The sequence below is a fragment of the Aythya marila genome, assembly GCF_965140915.1.
Source record: "Aythya marila genome assembly, chromosome: 1".
NCBI lineage: Eukaryota > Metazoa > Chordata > Aves > Anseriformes > Anatidae > Aythya > Aythya marila.
The window spans coordinates 118,826,473-118,848,154 of record NC_139042.1 but is presented as its reverse complement, the minus strand read 5'-3'; the positions used below and the strand labels follow the sequence as shown (position 1 = coordinate 118,848,154).

General features: G+C 38.8%; 1 protein-coding gene across 4 annotated transcripts in view; it reads left to right on the top strand.

Moving 5' to 3' along the window:
• Positions 1-21,682, top strand: part of NME7 (NME/NM23 family member 7) — a 93,310-nt gene that overhangs the window by 15,645 nt on the left and 55,983 nt on the right. For all 4 annotated transcript variants that reach the window (XM_082769547.1, XM_082769549.1, XM_082769550.1 and 1 more), the window contains exons 2-7: positions 2,602-2,709; positions 6,202-6,368; positions 12,023-12,133; positions 15,854-15,904; positions 18,336-18,543; positions 21,461-21,566. In XM_082769547.1, coding sequence (XP_082625673.1) covers positions 2,602-2,709; positions 6,202-6,368; positions 12,023-12,133; positions 15,854-15,904; positions 18,336-18,543; positions 21,461-21,566 — 751 coding nt within the window. The remainder of the gene's footprint in view (positions 1-2,601; positions 2,710-6,201; positions 6,369-12,022; positions 12,134-15,853; positions 15,905-18,335; positions 18,544-21,460; positions 21,567-21,682) is intronic.

The window sequence follows — 21,682 nt, the reverse complement described above, 5'->3', positions numbered from 1 at the left end:
TACGGTTCTCTGCACTTAAAAATGACTTATTGTGATATTTTTATGTCTGTAAAGCAGAGAAAATTCTAGTTATGGCCCAGCTTTACAGATTTAAATTTGATCGTTTTAGAAAGCTGTTAGCTCTGTGTGTTTTCCAGATAGAAAATAATAACCAATTCCTATTTACCTGCTAACTGATTCCATTACTGGGCATTTGGGGGTTAGCTCAGCAGTGCTTTCCGAGTCTAAGCAGCCTTTATTACCTTGGGCTTGCTTGCCATCCTAAAAGAAGGTAATACAGAGTGGTCATTTCTGCCATTCGGCTAAATAAAAAGCAGTGGCCAGAAGGGCTTGCTAAATAGCAAATGTGAATAGCTCAGACGTTGGGTAAGATCTCAGAAAATGAATTTTGAATGCATCTTAAAACCAAGGATATGTTAAAAGAAAGAAAGAAAAAGCAGGCCAATTCCTCAACAGACAAGACACCATGCAGTTCCTCACTGTAAATGCGAAGATATTGGTGACTAAATGAAAAATCTAAACACTTGTTCATTGCTTGTTCATCTAAACGTGTTACTTGCCTGAGACAAGTAAACATTTGGATATTTCCAAATTTTTACATAAATGAAAATTAGTAGCTTCTCTGTCAATTGCTACCTAGCAAACATGTTTGAAAGTGATGCTATAATATAAAATTGGTAACGTAAATACAATTGTATCGGTCTTGGTGTTTGAGGAGTGCATCTTCATTTATTTCATATGTCAGTAGTGTGTTTTTTTTTCAGAAAACCTCTGTGGTAGACAGCTGCCTCAAAGTGATTGTGTGTACCATGCATCCTTGATCAGATGGTGGTCAAATTCATCAGTCAAATGATTGTCTTGTCTTCCAGCAGTAGGAGTGTATTTAAGATCAAGGGCGAAATTTGTCATTTATTATAATCTGTCAGCCCTCCGTGTTGTTTATTGCCAGTGACATGCCTATATGGAAGAACTAAGGTGTGAGTTTTCACCTAGGAAGGTGTTTGTTCTGGCTTACATGTGTCTAGAACGATGGTGATAGCAATGAAGACACGAGCAGGACTAGTGTGAATAAGGGCCTGAAACTAGGCTAAGTCCTCAGGGAGTTTTTGTGCAGGATGCTGCACCTAAAACATATGTTTAAGTAATGTCCAAGGCTGTAGCGCAGAGATAAGGCTGTGCTGCCCCCACCGTGCAAGTCTCCCTGTGTTACAGTCATGTCTTTGTTTTGCAGTGGAGGGCACCGTACGGGCTGACAGTAGGGTGGGGAACTCGCCTCAATGCCTTTAACTGACCAGACATACGTGTTCGTCACACTGTGAAATCCTGAAATTGTTCTTTTTTATCTCATTCTTACCCATCGCTGCTTCTGTTAAGTCTTTAACCTGCAAAAGCTCTTATGTCAGTTTTAAGCTGAAGATGTTGGAAGAAAAGCTGCACTGACAACAAAAGCAAGATCGCGGATTTGTTTGGCTTAATGTCTGTAGGCTTCCACTCACCACAGAAGTGATTATGATTCTTTACCTTCTGATGTTCCGGAGTAGGCATTGAAGCCCATGGGAACTCCTTCTGTCTGGTTGCTTAGTGGGCTGTCTTTGAAACAACTGAAATACTGCTGTTTTCTAAAATCTGAAGGACAAAAAAAGCCTACTTGGCTGCAACTTCAACTCCCAGTTGTACCTAAATGTTTAAGATAAGAGAGTGCAGGTACCTCTAAAGAGTGGAAGCCTGTGATGAGACCATTCTTGCCCTCAGGAGTAGCAATCAGATTTAGCAAGGATATGGAAAATAAAAACGTAGAGCTCCATCTAGCAGTTCTCAAACAATTGGTATTTGTAGGACCAATAGCTACCAAACACACACCACTAAGAGGTGCTGGAGCTGCACGTCCACGTGCACTGCATCGCCTTTGTGCTTGCTTCCCCAAAGGATGAGTGGAGACAAGCTAAGCATGTAGCTACAGTTTCATAATTATTGCAGTCTACCTTTCAGGTCACACTCCGTAATGGCAGAAAATGAGGTGTAAATGAGATCAGGTTGCTTGTGCTTTATGTAAATTTCAGGCATTTAAGTAGTGAATTGAACTAATGTCTTTAGCTTGAATATGTTTATCTCAGCATTAACAGAAGTTCAGGTATCACTGGTCAGGAAGAGGAAAGTGTTTTCCTGAAAGTTGTGTGGGAAGCACGTTAAAATTCAGTATTTTCATTGTGAGCAAACACACTTTTTTAACATACCAAAGCACATCAGATACCTGCCTCAATTTCACAAAATTAAGAAGTCTAACAAGAACTGCTACAATAATTCAGATTTAATGGGTGATGAAATCAGAATAAGATTTTAGATTGCCTGGAAAACTGCCATATTGTTTTTATCATACTTAGAAGATGAGAGCTGACAAGCGAAAAGATGTCACCAGCTGTGTTAAGCAGATGAAGATGTGCAGGCTATGCATTTACTAATGAATTTTTTGACTTTTCTGATAGCAAATGCAAGGAAGTTTATTATTTATTATTATTATTACTACTACTATTACTGTTATTGCTATTTGTATATTTAAAACCATGTATGGTTGCTCTGATAGCCCTCCCATTTTTGTTTCAGAGTCAAGATGATAGATATGCTTTCACTGCTGAATGGTATGACCCAAATGCTTCACTCTTTCGACGTTATGAGCTTCTCTATTATCCAAAGGATGGATCAGTTGAAATGGTAAGAATAAAAGAAAAATAACAGTTATTATAAGCACAATATGCAATTAAACAGTCTGTAAAATGGAAGGCCACTAGCTATGCCAATGAATTTTCCAGGTAATGAAAATGTAATTTAAGATGTACCTTGCTCTGTTTCTAAAACTAAACAAAAAGCAAAAACACTAGGTCACAGTGGAGCACATGGAAGACCTTCCATATTAATGATTTTTACCTTAAATCTTATTTTGGCGTGGAGAGATTAATTTTCACAAATCTGTTTTCATTCAATCTCTACTTGGGTTTTAGTATTGGAACTAATCTGTGCTAACCTACTGCATGAGAAACACAAATTGAAGCTAATTCCAAGCAGGGAAATAAGCTTCAGCTGAAATTCCAGAAGTCTCTGAAGAGTAAAATGTTAAAAAAAAAAAAAAAAAAGTTATCAAAATAGAAGAAATGGTAAACTACTCTTAATTTGGTTTTAAAGCAAAGAAGGATATTTCAGACAGTGGGATCCAAATATTTCCATCAGTGGTGCTTGCTTTTTGACTTATGGTTGATACAACTAATCCCCTCTGTTTATTAATAGGTTAAAACAAGGATGTTGCAGAAGCAGGCACATATATAAAGATGAAGTATGGATAGTACAGATTAACCTACTAAAACAGCCAATTCTTTGTGCTCCCCTTTAGGAATGGGGGAATGGTTTTGACTAGTCTTTTCTGATTTTTAATGGCGATCTAAAGGTCTGAGAGTAGACTAGGTTTGGAAATTCACGCTTCTAAATTTCGTTATGAAATTTTCTTTTTCCTGCTGTAAGCATCAAATGCAGAAATCAGAAATAAGAAAACTAGCAAAATGTGCCTTTTCTTACCCAAACAATTGCGTACTGAAACTGTGGTACCCATCAGTATGAGGAGATGCACTTTGCACTTTTTACTGATAGTCTCTTCAAACAAACTCTACCATGATGTTGTCCCTTTTAAGTTAGTTATTTGTATGATGTCTGTGTGCACAGCTGTCAAAATGTGAAGATTTTTTTTCCCAGAGACAGTTTAGCTAATCAGTCAGGAGCCGTAATAATCTTCCTACACAACCATGTGTAGGCTGACAAAATTGTTGTTCATTTCACCTAGATGTCTCAAAACCAAGAGCTTTCAAGGTGTTCTTGAGCTGTCTTAACACTTTCTGCATCAAACGTTTTTGACTTGGTAGAGCAGCATTTTGCTATTGTGCTCTCATGTTAAGAGAGTACTGTGTGTTCACAGTCATGAGTACACAGACTTCGTATGATCAAGACAACCATTAAAAAAGCAAAAATGCTTGTAACACCTCTATAGAAAGAATTTTTGGGTGAGTTTGTGGACAATTATTAAATTTAGGATTGCCTTCTTCCCTCCTGGGTCTTTTTTTTATTTCCTTTTTTTTTTTCTTTTCATTTTCTCTGAAATTTGATGAGTCTTTCTTCATTACTGTCAAATTCTTCTGTATCTTTTGGTGTCTTTCCAAGAGATGATGACTGCCCACCCTTACCTCTAACATGCTTTAGGAGAAGGGAGGTAATGGATGTGAGCCTGCTTCTCCCTGCTTAAGAGAGATACTGATAGAGAGATCACTTTTCCTACTGTTGCAGTGATAGCTCTTCTTTATCACACACCTCAGCTGAGGGTGGAATGGAGCATTTGAGGGCTTATGTTATGTCAAATCCTCAGCTTTTATTTTCTTTTTTAGTTCTTCATATCTTGGTTGATCCTGGAAAGGAAAATTGCAGTGGGAATAATGTGACAAGTTTCCAGCTTGCCTTGCAGCCATTAGAAGACAACACAGGTTTTTGTCCAAGAACAGCAAGCAACTGTTGTGATCAGACTGGATGCCTTGACAGAGATGTGCCCAACTGTCCCAAGTTTTCTGTAGTTAATAACTCTCACAGGAAATTCCTGAGGCCTGAACAACTTTTCTTTCTACAGAAGATTTTCGAAAAAGAGAGAAGTCTTTAAAATGAACATGTACTTAGCAGAGAACTATTTTATTTTGGATAATTAACCTGTGCATGTACATGAGAGAAGGGTGAAAAAACAATCACATTTGTCTCACATCTCTTCTGTTGCAGTTTATCATTTGCATTATAAAAAGGTATTTTAAACAGATCCAAAATTCCATTCTAAAGAATTGTTTAACACAGATAGATATCTCTCTTGTTTCTTCTGCTTGAGAAGAGAGAAAAAGCTGGGGAGGGTGCCTTTCTAGAAACTGTTAGTGAAATAACCAAGGAAATGTTCAGATTTTTAGTCAAGATGTTGAAGAATTTTAATGTTCGATTCAGTTAATAGGATTCCTGGCCAAGTCTAGGAAAAAACAAGTAGCTGAATTCAAGTGATTTTTTTTTTCCCAGTATGTTATTGTTTCATTTACCCCTATGCTTATAACTGAAGGGCACGTAGTAGGATTGGAGAGGGTTGAAGATATTTCAGCAGGGAAGGGTTCTTCCTTGTAATTCTGCTTCAGCAGAAGGAAGCATCCAAATAACTTATATTCTCTGATCTCTAAAGTTTTAGCTGTTCTGGAAAAGCTCACAATTCATCTAGCTCAAGCCTAAAACAGGAGATGAATTCAAACATTTCAGAACATGGAGTATGTAATTTTACTGATTTATTTTTTAATCTGAGGCTTACAGGAATGAAGTTTTCTTTTAATGCTGTTCTAGTTTGTATACCGTTGCAATGGAGGACAGTACACATAAATGAAGAACAGAAGAGGAGAAGTTTAGCCTGAAGAGGGCAAAAATTTTCCTTTCATAGGATTCCATTTCTCCAGGAAACTGAAGGGATCTGTAATATTGACATGGAGCAGAGAAGAGTGTGTTCATCAGGTTCTCTTTTGTGCTTTGCCAGCCCATCCAGAAAACTGCACATTACCGTCTTTCTACGTGCTGAGAAAGATGATACAAAGCTGAATTATCTTGACAGGCATTTGAGCTTGCAGCTCTAGGCAGTGAGAACTTCTCAACCTAGTGCTGCAGCCATCCATCCATCCCTAATTCAGAGTCTTATGCAGTCAAATAAAGCGTAATATCACTGGAACAATGCCCTGAAGAGGAGACTTGCCACAGACAGTGTGCATCATGGTCTTTACTGGTGTGAGCCGTTGGCCTGTGAAACGGCACAGATCTGCTAGGGGGAAATTCTCAGTGAGACTGGGCAGAGATATCCATAGGCACATGAACCATTTATCACAGTTTGAATTAGCACGAGCAAATGGTAAAATAAAAACTGCAAAGACAGCTGTCACCCTGAGACTATTTAAATGGAACCAATTTTTAATCGGGTTTTAATCTTCTAGGCATTCCCAGTACGCCTGCAAGTTCAAATAGTTAGGAATTAAATCAATTTAGTGATCAGATTCAATCTCACTGTACCATGGAAATTTCTGAAAGTTGAGTAAAAATTATGTTGAGTTTGCCTACAGCTTAGATCTCTTGCTAAGGTAAATCTTAACCTTCTTTTCTCTGCAGTATGATGTGAAGAACCATCGCACCTTTCTGAAGCGCACCAAGTATGAGAGCTTACACCTTGAGGATTTATTTGTGGGCAACAAAATTACAGTTTTTTCTCGTCATCTTTCCTTAGTGGACTATGGAGATCAATATACAGCACGCAAGCTGGGGAGCCGCAAAGAGAAGTAAGAATACCTGGTTTTTGAAATCTTACTTTGTGGTTGGGGATTCAAAGTAGTTGTTGTTCTTTGCTGGAAATGAGATAAGATTTCTTTATTGTGGTGAGAAGATGAATTACTCACAGGTTTTCATGCAGTTGGAAGGGATCTGGCATACTGATGGCTGGAGGAAAGCAAAGTGTTCCCTGCTTGTGGGAAAACCCATGATTGTCCCTCCCACGTGATAAATCTTCAAGGCCAGCTTATCCATGGTGTCAAGTGCTGCCTCCTCCAGGTCTCTCAAAAGAGGAGAGGCTGAGAAGAAAAGCATGGGCTCCAGTTCAGCTTTGTTACTCCCCTCAGAGCAGGCAGCAACGGTATTGTGATTTCTGTATTCCCTTGGGGCTGTATTGCTGTGGTAACCATGATGCGTGCTGCGCTTCGAAGTCCTGAATCTTGCAAAACTATCACCCATCTCTCTGGAGTCTGTGCACAAACCTAGCACCTTACCAAACAGATCTACTCTGTGTTAGTAGTAGTAACTGAAAACAGTAGGAACAGGAATGAGAGTCCCGTTCTCCATTGCTTCTCCAAGCATGAATATGGTTTGTTTGTTTGTTTGTTTTTTCCTGAGAATGTTTTCAGCATTTCCTGAAATGCATCATGAGGATGGGAAGAGTAGAGTGGGAGTGTCAATAAAATCGTCAAGCTTGTTTGTTAGGACAAATTTCATTTATTATGGGTAAAGGTAAGACTCATTGTCTCTTTTCATTTGAAAGACTTGCTTTGGGAAGGACATTAAGAGCCCATCCAAGAATAAAAATATCATGAGAGACTTAATAAAATGACAAGAAGATTACTTTACAAGGAATTTAAATCTGATTTGATTGCACTGCAGGTAATTTCTGAATTTGCAAATGAGAAATTTTCTATAATTTATGTAATTTGCTCCAGCTTTTTTTTGAAAAGAATACAGGATATTTTCTTAGGTATGATGTTCCAGGGAGCCCTATTCAGCTCGTTGCTTGTTCCCTCCAACTATGTGGGCTTATTTTGAGCTCTTGAAGAGGTGTAAATAACTGGGCACACAGGAAGAGCTGCAAGTTTTAACACTCTTCTTAGTCTTAACCTCACAAAAACATTGACTTGGAAATAACTGCGGTAAGTTTCCAGAGGGAGTTCTTCAGGTACTTTTTCTTCAAAGTGGAGTTGGGAATGGTGGAAGAGTAGCAAAGCAGGTAGAGAATAGCAAAGGAGGGCTTCTGTATGTGTTACTGCTCTCGGTGTGCCTTGTTGGAGCCTTGGGTAGATGACATCTGTCTTGTTTAGGGTTTTTATATCAATGTAACTTTTTATAGCTGCGTATTTTCTGCTCTGCCTAAACTAGCATAAGCCCTGGTGCTGATGCAGTTAAACCAAGAAAAAGTAGCTTGTGATAAAATGGCATGTTCTTCTCATCAGGGAAGCTATATGTGTCTACAGCAATGCTGCAGTCAGCAACACCAGAGTTGTGTCAGTGAGGTGGTCCTGGGAGAGTGGGTGAGGTTTTACACTGCTCTACAAAAGGAAGGAGGGAATTTATGACATGTCAGCTGTTTGGAAAACATTTTAGGAATGTCGACTGAAAGATAACATAGATATGCAAGTGGTGTTACATATTCAGAATGGCCTAGGGGAACACAGTGAAAGGCGTCTTAAACAGGCAAGGGATACTCAAAATCGGCTTTCTTCACAGAAGCTAGCTTTCACCGGGTAAACAGGGTCATAGTGAAGGAGCCCTTGGGCAAAATGGTTGCATATGGGGTGGTTGTCCCTTTGGCCTGGGCCTAGCAGCCTTTACAGCAGCTATTAGAGCTATTAATTAAATAGATACAGTAAGATTAACGCAGTACATAATAATTCCTAAAGATAATTTGTAGTTGGAATTCTACTAATGATTTTGTGGATGTCGTATGAAGAGAAACATTTCCCTGTCTTTTCTTCCCTGTGTGCTGTACAAGACTACTTGTAGTTTATTTTGACTTCGGAGGTACAGTCGTTGGTGACTGAATATGCACGGAGACAGGGCCAGAAAAGACCTATAAAGAAGACTGAGAAATGTACACTAAAAAAAAAAAAAAAAAAGATTTTTCAATTATGGGCCTTTGTTTTTTTCAGAAAAGCAAGTGTGACTCTAGGTACATGAGGCACAAAACAGATGTATTAAGAGACCAGTTTTTACACAGGCCCTTTCTTGATTTAGGCTAATGACAATTCAATGACAGTTCAATGACAATTCAATGTAGCTTCAGATTGTGACACTTATTTTTCTTCTGTCGTGGGTCAATTTTTAAAAACAGCCATATTTGATTGTTTTTCTTTCCACTCCCATCCCAGTGCATTGTAAGGAAAGGATCACAAACCATGCCCAAGATGGGTAAGTAAGCACATGCTTGCCTACCCAATACTTACCCATAAAAGGGATTACTGTTTCTCTGGTCCTGCAGTTGTGATCCCAGGTGGTTGTAACCTGACATAAAAAATTGTCTGACTAGTGTGTCCTTTCTAAACAGACTATACTCAGAGTCAGTTAATACCTTCGTTTTTGAAAATTGTATGAGAAAGCTTGTGTCTCAACCAGAAATACTCAAATTCTTTTATGATTGGATATGCTATTAATATGCTTCCAGTCATCGACATAATTAATGGTTCATCCCCTACCAGACATAAGCTACTGTAGATGTATAAGTCCTATGATTAGGAATAAGTAGATCTCACAGGCATAGCCACATCATGGGTTGTGCACCATTCCTTTGATCACTTCCCATCTTCTGTTTTTTCAGTACTCACTGGAGTACTGTCATCCAGTCCTTCTGAAAATGTAAGTAAACATGCTTAATTCTTTCTTCTTTGTTCCTAGACATAAAACTGTTTCAAAAAGTACTTTGCAGACTGCATCACGTCAAACCACAAAAACATATTGCTAATTAAAACTAAAAATAGGGCACATGAATCAAAATTCAATCTCAGAAACAGTCTTCAGCATCCTGAATTATGTTTTTTCTTACCCCATGTGTCTCTGAAAAGCTCATACTGAAATGTTACAGCTTATACAGCAATGCTCGAGAAAAGATAATAAAGGAATTGCTCAATGCAGTATTTATTAATGTCTTCTAGGGAAATTACTTGATAATGTAATGCTTCATTACATATTGCTAGGAATTACAGTTTTACTGGAAAGCTTGAAATTAGAAAAATAAGGGTCAGTTTATTTCTAGTATTAGCAGTCTGTGCTGAACAGCCTGTGTAGTAACATAGATTTAAAAAAAGTTCCTCAAGGAAATGCAAAGTGCACTGGAGATCTTATTCCAGTGATTTGATCCTTGGTGTTCATGGTAAACGAGAAAGTTGAGAGCCTCTTAGGCCAGGGTGCACATCATGCCTCGTGTGACTGTGTGTGCACATCAGTCTAGCACACAGCTGCTCCCCCTCATGTGCCTTGATTCACATGGTACATCCTGTCATATGATAAAGTGTCCCAAAACGAAGTAGAGCTGTGATATCCTTGGGAAAGGTGTTGAGCAGTCTGTGGGCCATATGAGTTATGCTGGTACACTTTCCTGTACAGTGGCCAGAGGTCAGCTTTCCTGGTCTGAAGACAAGGCTAAACCAGTTTTGTTTTACACTGTGATGGACGGAAGCATAGGCTCAGCTGACTACTCTACTGCAATTTCTGATAACTGCCTGCACCCTTAGTCCACAAGCCTTCTGGGTTATTTTTCCCAACAGATCTGGGCCTATGCTGAACTGTGTAAATTAGTTTTCTGATGCTTGAGGAAATCTATGCTTGTTTCTGAGCCATGAAGGTCATCTATGCCTCTCGCTTGCTTTCAGATGAAACATTACATGCATTCAAATTTCCCTCTTTCCATTTCTTGGCCCTGACATCTCCCTTCCTTTACACTTGCTGTAGAATAGATAGTCTGTCTATTCCCAAAGCATCTGACAATCTCGTGTCACTTGAGGTTCAAAGTAAATGTAGTGAAAGTTCATCCGTTTTCTGTAGCCTCAGCGTATTTGTTCTCACTAGAATATGTTGCTGCAAACCTAGAGGTTGCTTTCTGTGCAATGCTGGTAAATAAAATGAGAAATTTGCAGTTATTTACCTTGCGTTTATGGAAGTACTGCAATAAAAAAACCTATCTTGGGTAGCCTTCGTTATTGGAAACAGTGTAAAAGATGGAAAGAGCTCTTTAGGATTGTTGGAGACGTGGAGTCTCAGAGATACGGGGCTGAATAAATCATCTGTTGATTTGTAAGCTGAGCACATTTGAAGCTGACTCACCACAAGATGAATGCAAATAGAAAATGCCATTTTACAGACCTTCTTTTTGTGCGTGTTACTTTTGATTAATAATACGTTTAGTGCTGATGGTGTACTTGGTCCAATGCAAAGCACACTAATAAAACCGTCCTAGCCTTGGGGATGTACAGTATAAAAAGATAATTATTGAGAAGACAGGATGTACTTGGAAACAAAGATGTGGGGGAGAGTGTAGAGATTTGGGGATTGGTCTCCCTTAGAATATAGCTGTCAGTCAGTAAAAGAGATGTAAAACCTCCCTTCGTAACCTTTTATTGTGCCTGTTAACAGTGTCAGCCAGTTGACAATCCAACTGCATAATATCATGAAGTGTATGTACCGTGCTAAGCACAATTTGATCCTCTTCTCACTGGGACATCCAAATATTTAAAAAGTAGTAATAAAATAATCATTTCACTTTGAGTTTTATGGAAGAGGCATATGTTTAAGTAATATTTTTAGAGAAAGAAGTTTAACAGCTTTTTATGTATGTAATGATTTACATAGGGAGCTGAGCAAGGTTAAGGAGAAGGAAACAAATGAGTTATGTTCTAACGAAGAGCAGGGAGTGGGGAGCATAGGGAAACTACCTGTCCTTACAGCAGGAGAGAGATGTGCTTCAGCAATTTGATAAATGTATCATACTTCCTTCTGACGGAATATTCCTCATACCTTTTGTGCACCAGGAAACAGTTCTTTTCTATCTGTTGTTAAAGACCCAATTGTGAGACTGTGAAGTTACCAACTTTAGATGTTTCCTTGGATCCTTGCGACTGAAATCCCTGAATAAAATCTCTCAGACAAATTGCACTTAAAAAGCAATTTAGGTGTTAAATTATGTGGATTCTGTGGGAAGAATGTCAAAAAAAACAGACAAGTTTTCAGTATGCAAGGAATTCCTCAAGTCTGAAAGAGAAGCAGCAAACTTCGAGTGTTGATTGTGAAACAGTTGCTCCGAGCTCGGGGTAGGAAAGGTAGCTGTTACTGCGGAACAGAGGTACACACCACTTCAGGAAGCAGCCAGATTGTTTGCTCTCAGAGTGAGGGGAGAAGCCAGCAAGTAGTGATCCCTGGTGGAACACTGTGGGCTGACTTGGCTTAGGAGCCATGGAAATTGGACTGTGCAAAGCTCATTCTTATCAGAATAATGTCTTGCACAGGCATTCAAGAACAGCGTGGAAATTGATGAGACACTGGGGCTGGGATGCTTAACTGTGGCAGAATTTCTCTCTTTGATGTGATGTTTTTCTGTCTGAATATAAACTCGACATGCACACTAAAAGCTTTAAGGAAAGAAGTGTTGGCAGTCTCTCTTCTATTTTTTTTTTTTCTTTTCCAGAACACTGGCTTTGATTAAACCTGACGCAACACCCAAGATTGGCGAGTTAGTAGATATCATTATTAATGCAGGATTTACAATAACTAAGGCCAAAATGATGATGCTTTCAAGGTAAGGAATTTTTAAGGTCAGCTCTATTGTATCTAAATATTCTTTGTGCAGTTAAGGCCATTCTTTCTAGCTATCCCATGTTGTTCCACACATTAAATCCATTCCAGTGAGTAATAAAGGGAAGACTCATCTGTTTCATAATCATGTGTAGGTTTCTGAAAGCATGTAGAGAATTAAGCTAAGTATTACAAAGTTCTGTGCAAATGAGTATGGGTGATTAAATATAGAATGTCTCTGGATGAATCCAAGGTGACTAGCATTACTTTAGCAATTCAGTAGTGTTTATTACCCACACGTCTGTATGTGCTCACCTCATGGATTCCTGATACAAACCGTGCTGCTGATTATAATGCAGTTGTCTTAAAAGGAGTGAGTTTCTTCACTCTTAGTCAATCCATCATCTTAATTTCTGCTCCCACAACCTTGCTTGCTTTTTAATGACTAAAAGTCCCAGGCAAAGCAAGTGATCTTCTGATCTCAATGCAGGGTTGAACAGAGTTTACTCATGCATCTTTCTACTCCTCCCCACCCTTTGCTGCTGTCCACCTGCCTCACTCAGCCACAGGAATATAAGAAAGCATTTTGCAGAGGAAAGAACACAGATGGTTAATTTATCCTAGAAGAATTCCTCAAGGGTACCATAAAGTTTCTCAGTTGCTGCTTTGCCAAGCCTGTTGATATAGAACATCTTTATCAAAAGAAAAGCTATCCATATTAAATAATATCATTTTAATGGATTCTTGTGGTTTCTGTGTGAGGTCAGGAGCAATTTTGCCCCAGCTCAAAACCTTTTTGGCTTTTTGAAATCCTGATAAAACAACTATGTGACTCCCTCCTCCTGACTCTGTGTTCATCTGCTGCAGTGTTTGATACTGGTCCCAGATCCTCCCTCAAACAACTCCCATTCATGAGTTCAGGTTTGTAACACCAATTTACAATTCACAATGTCTTTCAAGCTAGAATTTTTTGGCTTGCTCTCCTGCAGTCTGAGATATTTGATCCTGAAGTGTTGGGTGGTTCTTTATTTCAGTTTCTGAGAACTTGAAGAACTGTTGAGCCAAGTCGTGTGACTTGAAGGAAATGGAAACTTGGAGATTTAAACTTTTATTGCCTATTACTATTTAAAACATCCCTGCTCGTCTTATAAAATTGAAATTAATGATTAATAAGCACAAGATTGAGCTGCAATACTGGATATATTTAAATACTATATGAGAGTTTGTGGTTTCTCTGCATAATATACTCTGTTTCTTGTGACTATGCCATTTTAAAATGATAAAACCATGGCTTTGCCAAAGTCTTCTCCCCCTGAGAAGATCCGTCATGCTTGTTCAAACCGTCATCATCTATTGCTTTCTGTAAAGAAATTATTACTGACATTTATCTGGCAATCTCTGTTAACTTGATTCACACCTTCTGTAAAAATTGTAGCCAAGATATAAAAGTGAGGGCAGGCGCCTGATTTGATAGGTCAGCTCTCTAGTCACCTAAGTTAATCATATCTCAGTTGAGTCTGCTGAGTCTATTATTCCCACATGAACACTGTTTTCTTTATAAGCAGAGAAATAACGAGTGAGATTAAATGAAAAAGGAGCTAAGCTATACAGCACAATTGCAGTTTTGTATTTCTTGAAATAGGAATACTTAACTGAGTAGTAGAGCTCAATTTGTTTCAGAAAAACATCCCTCAAATATTTCTTCATATTCAGAAATAATAATGCGGAGTACTGCATACTTTTTCCCATTTGCTTTCCAAAGTTATTCGATGAATTAGTTTCAGAAGAGGATATTCTGATGAAGTAGTGAATTGGAAGCAAAAAAAATCTAGACTAATTTTCAGAGTATATGTTTGAAGCTTCAGATCGCAAGAATTCCAGTGACTAGCGTCATTTTTGAACAATGTCACTGCCAGAGTTACGACATGGAAGGAAAGCATGTTATCTGTGTAGTCAGTGAAAATCTTTTGAATTTTGAACGGCCCATACTTACATGGAACTGAAACTATTCACTTTCAATGTGTAGGCACTCATTTAGTTAAAAAAAAAAAAAAAGTAAAAAAAGAAAAAAAAAGTTGAGGCTGTTCAAATCTTTGTCAAGGTTAAGAAAATTGAAATATTTTTAGATTCTTCTTTAGGTTATTTCTTTCGTCTGGTAATATCAGGCTTAAGTCTGGACTGCAAATGGAGAAAGATATGAAAAGTTGCACAGCAGATGATGGTATTTTGACTTTGTTCAGACTTTGAGTCTGTTATTTGGAATACATGCCGGTCATTTATTTCAGTTGAGGGGGCTGCTCAAAGTGAGCAAGATCATGGAGACCTGAAAATTTCAGAAGACTGTTTCTGTAGGTAAAAAAAAAAATCAAGATGGGACTCTTTCAGTCTCTCTGCATCTCTGCTTTGATAGTGAGATTTGTACCCAGACTAGGGGTGGGCAGTATTGCTTGCTTTCAGCTGCCAGTCCACCTGCAGAGCTTGTCCATCTCCACAAATTCCCACTTCAGAACATGGTACACACCAGGACTTTACACACCTGGAGCAAGCCAAGACCAAGCCTGCACTTCCAAACTGGAATTTTGAAGTTGCAGTTGCAAAATAACAGGGCTAGACTTGAAAATCCTTGTGGATTCTTCTAGCTGTTGCCATGCGGAGAAAGCAGTGGATGTAGCAAGAGTTAAACACGGGAAGCAGCTAAGGAAAAAGCAGGAGGAGAGTAGGCTGGCTAGCTGCAGCAGGTGTAAGGTGGAAAGCCAAAGAATGGTGTGCCCACAGGTGGATGGAAAGTGGGTCTGCACCATGGTCCCTGAAACGTGCATAGTCCTGCTAGCTGAGCGCAACACTGCTAGCAGCATGGCTATGACAATGCAGAGCTTAGAGAGGGCCACCACCCCATTCGAGTGATAAATATTCTGGCATTTAGCCTGCAGCAGCATGTGCTGTGCTAGCTGGGTGCTTAGGTACTGAGACTAGGTAGCAGCTGGAGCCCAGACATACCGTGTATGCTTGCTGGCCTTTATTTACCTGACACCATGAGGAGCCCTCCTCATTACGGAAACCCCTTGCTATGGGAGACTGCAGTGTGTAGTAACTGGTGTTTTCCCCAAGGAGAAGTGCAAGACCAAATTCACTGTTCAAGTAGAAAAGTATAGGAGAAATAATTTTTAGTATGGAGGACATTGTGCTGCCCATGTTATTTGTAATTTTTGTGGCTACTGAGTAGAAACAAGGTTATGCAATATTCTGTTGTGCTCCAGTGTAATCAAACACCAGCCTCAATAAGGAAATAAATTCCAGTGAAGCAGATAAATTGTTTATTTATGTTTTAAAGCCAGACCTCATTAACTAGCTTACACACTGAAAAAGAGCTGAAAGATGAAAGCCATGTAACTGTAAATGGCTTATCAAGAGGGTGTCTGTGTTTGTTTTCCAACCTGCGAATGTGGGGACCAGCAGTGACCCTGAAAATCCGTGTTTACGGGCTTCAGCGATTACTTCCTTTCCAGAACAGGCTTGTAAGGGGAAGTCAACTACACCTCTAGCCATGCTAAATATGACAAAGTTAAATGTAATTTCTGTTACTGGACGTGAACACCCCACAAGCTGTCCATCTTGTGAAGACATTACCTGTAGAAACATATTGATGAATGGTAGTTTGTGGCTTTCAGGGGTTTTTATATGTACATACATGCATATATGTATATGGATCTTTTTATTCTTCCAGAAAAGAAGCAGTGGATTTCTACGTAGACCATCAATCAAAACCATTTTATAAGTAGGTATATCATTTTCAGCTTGACATACATATTTATTGAATGCACATGATTCCTTTGCTGTATTTGTCACTGCAAGACCATGGGAACATCAGGGCTTGTCTTTAGTTGAGTGCAGCTCTTTGAGAAGTATGCACACTGCTAATCTTCCTCCAGGGACAGATCCTTATTCCAGCTATCCAGGGTTTTAACTCTCACTTTTACAGCCTGATGATATCAGGGGACTGTCTTTGGTCTCTCTGAAAAGAAAATGTTCCAAGCACAGCAAAACTTCAAAGCCAAAAGAAGGAGCATCTTCAGGATCAGAGTAGAACTTGCAGGTAATGAGAACTGTGAGGAAATACTTACCTGTGAGAACTGATTTGTAGCAAGTATCCCAAAACACAGGTAACTGAAAGGATGGTGCATGAGGCAATTGTTTACCATACTGCTACTCTTGGGCAAAATGTCAAACTTTGGTGATGCTGGACTGCTTTTCCTAACATGGAAAACCTTAGTCTTTCTGTAACTGATCAGGCTGACACTTATGTCCCAGACATTTTCAACAACCACCTTTCTTTTCCCTCTCTGCGTTTTATAGTCTACTTCTTTCAGGAAGAGAGTGTCACTCTGCCTTGTGTTTTTTGTGGAACATGGTTTTGCACTGTCGAAAGATCTGATTTCAGTGCTGTTATGAAGTGCCTGGGTATAAGGATCCGCCAACTTTTTTGCAACAGCAACTGATCTATTTTGGATCCAAACCCAAGCCCTTCACTGAGACATGTGACTCTAGGCTATGCCTGACCACTTTGGAGATCAGAGGAAGATTTAGAATTGCCTTTTCTTCACAGACTAAGTTTATTTGAATATGTTGATAAATAAGCAAGAGTTTTGCCTGTGGTGTTGTTTCACAGATACCTATCTACACTAACAGTAGCTATCTGAGGAACCACGAGCTTTTGTCCTCTGTGATGTACCTGGTCTCCCATCCTGCAGTCCTATCAGCTACATATTCTGTACAGGACTTTTCTCTAATTTACAAACAAATAGTTATAAATAATTACAAACCAAATAGAGCAAAAATCTTCAAGCAGGTGAAACGTAAATTCTGCGACCCATTTATATTTAGCATTTTATTGCTTGTCTGTAAAGACTACTTTCAGATTTAATTTGCAAGTTCACTAGTCAATGCAAGTTTGGTGAATAGTAAAAAAACCAACAACCCTACTTTGGAAAATAATGTTTTTCATATTAAAGAATTAAAATTATAAAATGAATGTATTTAATATTCAGAATTAGACTGCACAGTAAAGAGTGTTGTGGAAATCAGTTTCCTTCTTGGGTATGTATATGCATAAACCATTTAACTATCCTAAAGAAGCAGTCTCTCAAGAAGAGAACGTGAGTTCTAGTAGTATCCAGTAGCTTTTCCCACTGTAGATACTTTACGTTTATGTAATTCTTTATAGTTTTAGTATTTTTCCTTTAGCAAAGAGCTAGTAGTCTTCTGTCATGCCCACTGATCTGCACAAATGATCATTAGGAAAACGATGGATGGAGAAGCATTCATGTCCACAAGTAGAATTGTGTAAAGCCTTTAAAAAAAAAGTAGTGCAAAAAGCATTGAATAAACTTTCTCTTTTGTTGGTTCTGTCCAGACTACACAGTGAAAAGACAGGATTGTCATTATGCATGCTCTGTAAAGATACAGAATTATAGCTGTGAGGTTTTTTTTTTTCTTTCTCTTTTGAATAGAACATCTGGGTTTCGAATTTTGGGTGGTTGCTTTTCTTGTGAGATGGTCAGGATAGGAGGCAAGCTGCTCCTGACAATCTCTTCTCCTTTCTCATATTCATCCCACCAAAATGAGATAATTTCTGCTTATGCCAGAATGTGATAACTTATTTGTGTTTAAGTTCTGCCTTCCTCCCAAACTTTCAAAATCTTACTTCTCCCTCCTCTCCTGCTTTGGATTTTGGCTGTACAAGCATTGACTTGGCATGCACAGAGGCCAGGCAAGCGAAGCACTCCATCCTAACAGCAGCACTGAAGTTGTGTCAGTGAGGACCATGCACAGGGCAAATGTAAGGATCCTGAAAGTCACTTGTGCAGAAGAGATATGCTTAGGAATCATTTCTGTCAGAAAAATCACTAGCAGGGGGCTTTTTCACCATCACCAGTACTGATCTTGTAAAATTTATTTTGAAATCTAACATACTACACAGTAGCTTGAGCTAGTTTGTGTTATCTGATTCTTTCTCTACAATCATAGTAAAAAGAGAGACTTTGCACATGACCCAGTCTAACCTCCTCCCCGAAGCAGGACAACTTCAAAGTCAGATGAGGTTGCTCAAAGCCTTGCTGAGTTGACTTCTGAGCATCTCCACTGGATAGTATGTTTTTGTTGGCTTTAATTTGTAGCCTGTATCACCATATGCTGTTTCTGTTTTGCAGTGAGCTTCTCCATTTTATAACAAGTGGTCCCGTTGTTGCTATGGAAATCTTGGGAGATGATGCAGTTTGTAAGTGGAAAGCGTTACTGGGGCCTGCAAACTCTGCAGTGGCTAAAACTGATGAACCAGACAGCATCAGAGCAAACTTCGGACATGATGGCATTAGAAATGCAGCTCATGGCCCAGATTCAGTTGCTTCAGCTGCACAAGTAAGTTTTTGACTGGGTGTATTAATTAGCTTTCTTACTAACATAATTTGGTAACATAGCTGGGTCAGGAATTCCTCTTTTTTTTGTTTTCCCATTTGAGTTCAGAATTAGTTTAGGTATTCTTCATGGATCCTTCTTAGCATGGAAAAATAAACTGTCTGTAAAGATAAATCGTGTTTATGTCTGTCACAAAGGGAAATCTTGGGCACTTTGATCAGGAGAGCATGCCTGGTCATTTTTACCATCTTCTACGTTTCACTTACTTGTTCTCCTCCACAGTCCTCACTAGTCTTCTGCTTGCAGCCCACTTTTCTCTGCTGTTATTGTTCATAATGTATATTTATGAAGACAGGACATTTTGTATTGTTTTGTGTTTTGAAAGGTAATACAGTGGGCCGGGCATTGATGAGTTTGGTTCTCTTTTGCTTTGTTTGCAGTCTGTGTCTTTTGTTAGAGTTAAGAAAAAACCCTGGGGCTGGGTGATAGATATTACCAGCATTTCTATAAGACTTATGCGCCTATTCATGTGCATCGATGTGGGGTAGATACGCTGATAAGCAATGGCTAGGACAAAGTTTACCTAACAGTTATTTGGTATTGCACCATGGTACCTTAGCTCTAGGCCAGCCTGGCCTGCCGGGCCTCTTTGCATGTCCCTGGTTTTGACAAGAAATCACGTTCAGGACCTGAAGCATTTTTTCTGATGGCAAGTTTGGTGGAGATGGTATGCATTTGGAAAGAGTTTGGATGAAATTGGTCTCTGGTGAAGTGACTTTTTTAATCACAAAAGTCTTTGTAGTTCAGATTAAACAGCCAGATGCCTTCAAGTACAAAGGGAAACGTTTCTCTTTGTTCCTGTGTACTGCCACGACAGCTATGCCAGCTTTTGAACTGAGAGTGTAGGGGAGAGAGCATCTTTTAGCACACGACTTTGATTATAAATTTAATTAAGTGTTTTGTCTTAAGCTTGTTGTCCTTCTTGCATTTCATTATTTTTAAAAGGCAGTTTGAAAGCCTCACTCATCAGCGGTATTTCTTTGACAGGAGCTATTATATTGCTGAACTTCTGCAGACGTGTGCATCTTTGTGGTGTTACTGATACCAATCTCTGATAAGTCCACTGAAATTTTGAATTTAGCAGCCCTGTGCCTATTTTAATCTAGTAGGTCCAGTATTACATGGTTGTATTGCAGCTGCCATGGAAACTAGCTGGCTGCAGCTTGCAGAAGCTTTCCTGAAAAGAAAGAAATATAAGATAGAAGGGCCTAAACAAACTCTTCTGAAAGAAAACCAAAGTCCCAGCCACCTGTAATTAATGTATTGTGAACTAAACAGTTAAAGAAGAAGACTGCATTATTCTTTTTTGGGGCTAAATGATAAGTGAAAGTAGCCCTCTAGTGCAAGGTGGTGTCTCTCTTTCTGCAGGCCAAATTTGGGAATTTGTTTATATTAGGCATAAATTAAATATATTTTATTTTTAAGGCACCATTGGGTTTTTGTTTGGCATTTCATTATCCCAGTCCATCAGCATTATATATTTGCTTTACTCTTCTGGCTTTTAAGAGGCAAAAGAAAGTGTTAAATGTTTTATATATTTTGCTGCCTTTTCCTGGCTGCTGCTTTTAGAGCAAACATTGGTTAACGGAGTGGGACAAGGTCTTCGAATCATGCAGCATGTCATCAGAAGACAGATGTAAGAAACTAACCCTTTTGCCTCAGATATGCAAAGTTAAATTGTAGATCATTTTCTAGGAGAAAAACAAAACACACTTTCCCTTCCATTGGAAGATCCATTAGTTAAAATTGTATAATTGTTCAAGTCAGGATTACAGGAATTGTCAGAATGCCATGAGGTGAAGACTGCGAGATAGTTAAGTCTATTCCATCTGAATTCAGCTAGTAAATTAAATGAGACAATTCCAGGAAATGGCCTTTAGCGTTGTTACTGTAACACACAAAAAATCAGATAAATTTGGTAGTAATATCTCCAGGATATTATTATTTCCTTTAAATAGAAATTCATCAATTCTCTTACTTAATTTGACCAATAGGTCTTAAATGGAATCTGTGTCTCGAGCGTTTGGCTAATGTTTATTGGCAGATTGTGTAAGCTATGTGAATAAATGATATGGAAAGAAGCGTGAAGCTGGTAGTGAACAGTAAAAAAAACATCACTGAGGAAAAAAGTTTGGATGTCAGGCTTACCCCAGTATGGTCTAAGACCCAGGCTTCATGATACTTGAATAGCAATGGCAGGAAGAAAGGAAGTAATTGGAGGCAAAGAAGTTCTTTTGATCCATCCCAGAAATCAGAGCAATTGAGTTCATCAGCTTTCATTCACTAAGACCAAAAAAAAAAAACAGAGGGGAGGGTCAGTAAGTCATAAGAAGGGAGTCAACAATTTTAGATGAAGTTCAGTTGTTTAAAACAAAAGGAAAAAATAGTTTTAAGCAGGTGGGATGGAGGTCAGTTTTGTATATAGAAGAACTGGATGCTCATTGCATTTTTGCTCATGTGGAAGAAAAAATGGTGTGAGAAAAGGGAAGCAATGATGTGTCTATTTGGGAGTTGATTTGGGAAAGATGCTGAGGAAAAAGAGAATTCAGAAAACTGGGAACACCTCTGCCAACTGATTGTGGCAGCAGCATTTTGAGTGCTCTGAATGGAAATAGATTGCATTGTAGAAGTGGAAGGGAAAAAATTGCAAGAAATATTCAAACTGTGATTTTATGATTGTAGTAATGTTGCCAGAGAGGGAAAGATATGTTTGAGAGAATATTGTAGGGGAAAAGTGTTTAGCACAAAAATCCATAATTAAGGTTTATTTTCTGTGACTATGGATACTTATGGTAAAAGTTGATGTTTGATGTATGTAGCTAGATAAAACTAAAATGTGTTAAATTACTGTTGTTTTCAGGAGCTGGAGTTGTTCTTTCCCTCCAGTGGAGGTCGTGGACCAGTCAACAGTGCAAAATTCACAAACTGTACTTGTTGCATTATTAAGCCTCATGCAGTTAATGAAGGTAAGCTATGCAGATAGTGGAGGTGAAACCAGCGTGTGCTTTGCTGTATCCCATGATCGTTCCTGTGCTACTTCTTTTTGCAAAAAGTGAAATTGCAAGAACACAGAATGTATTTC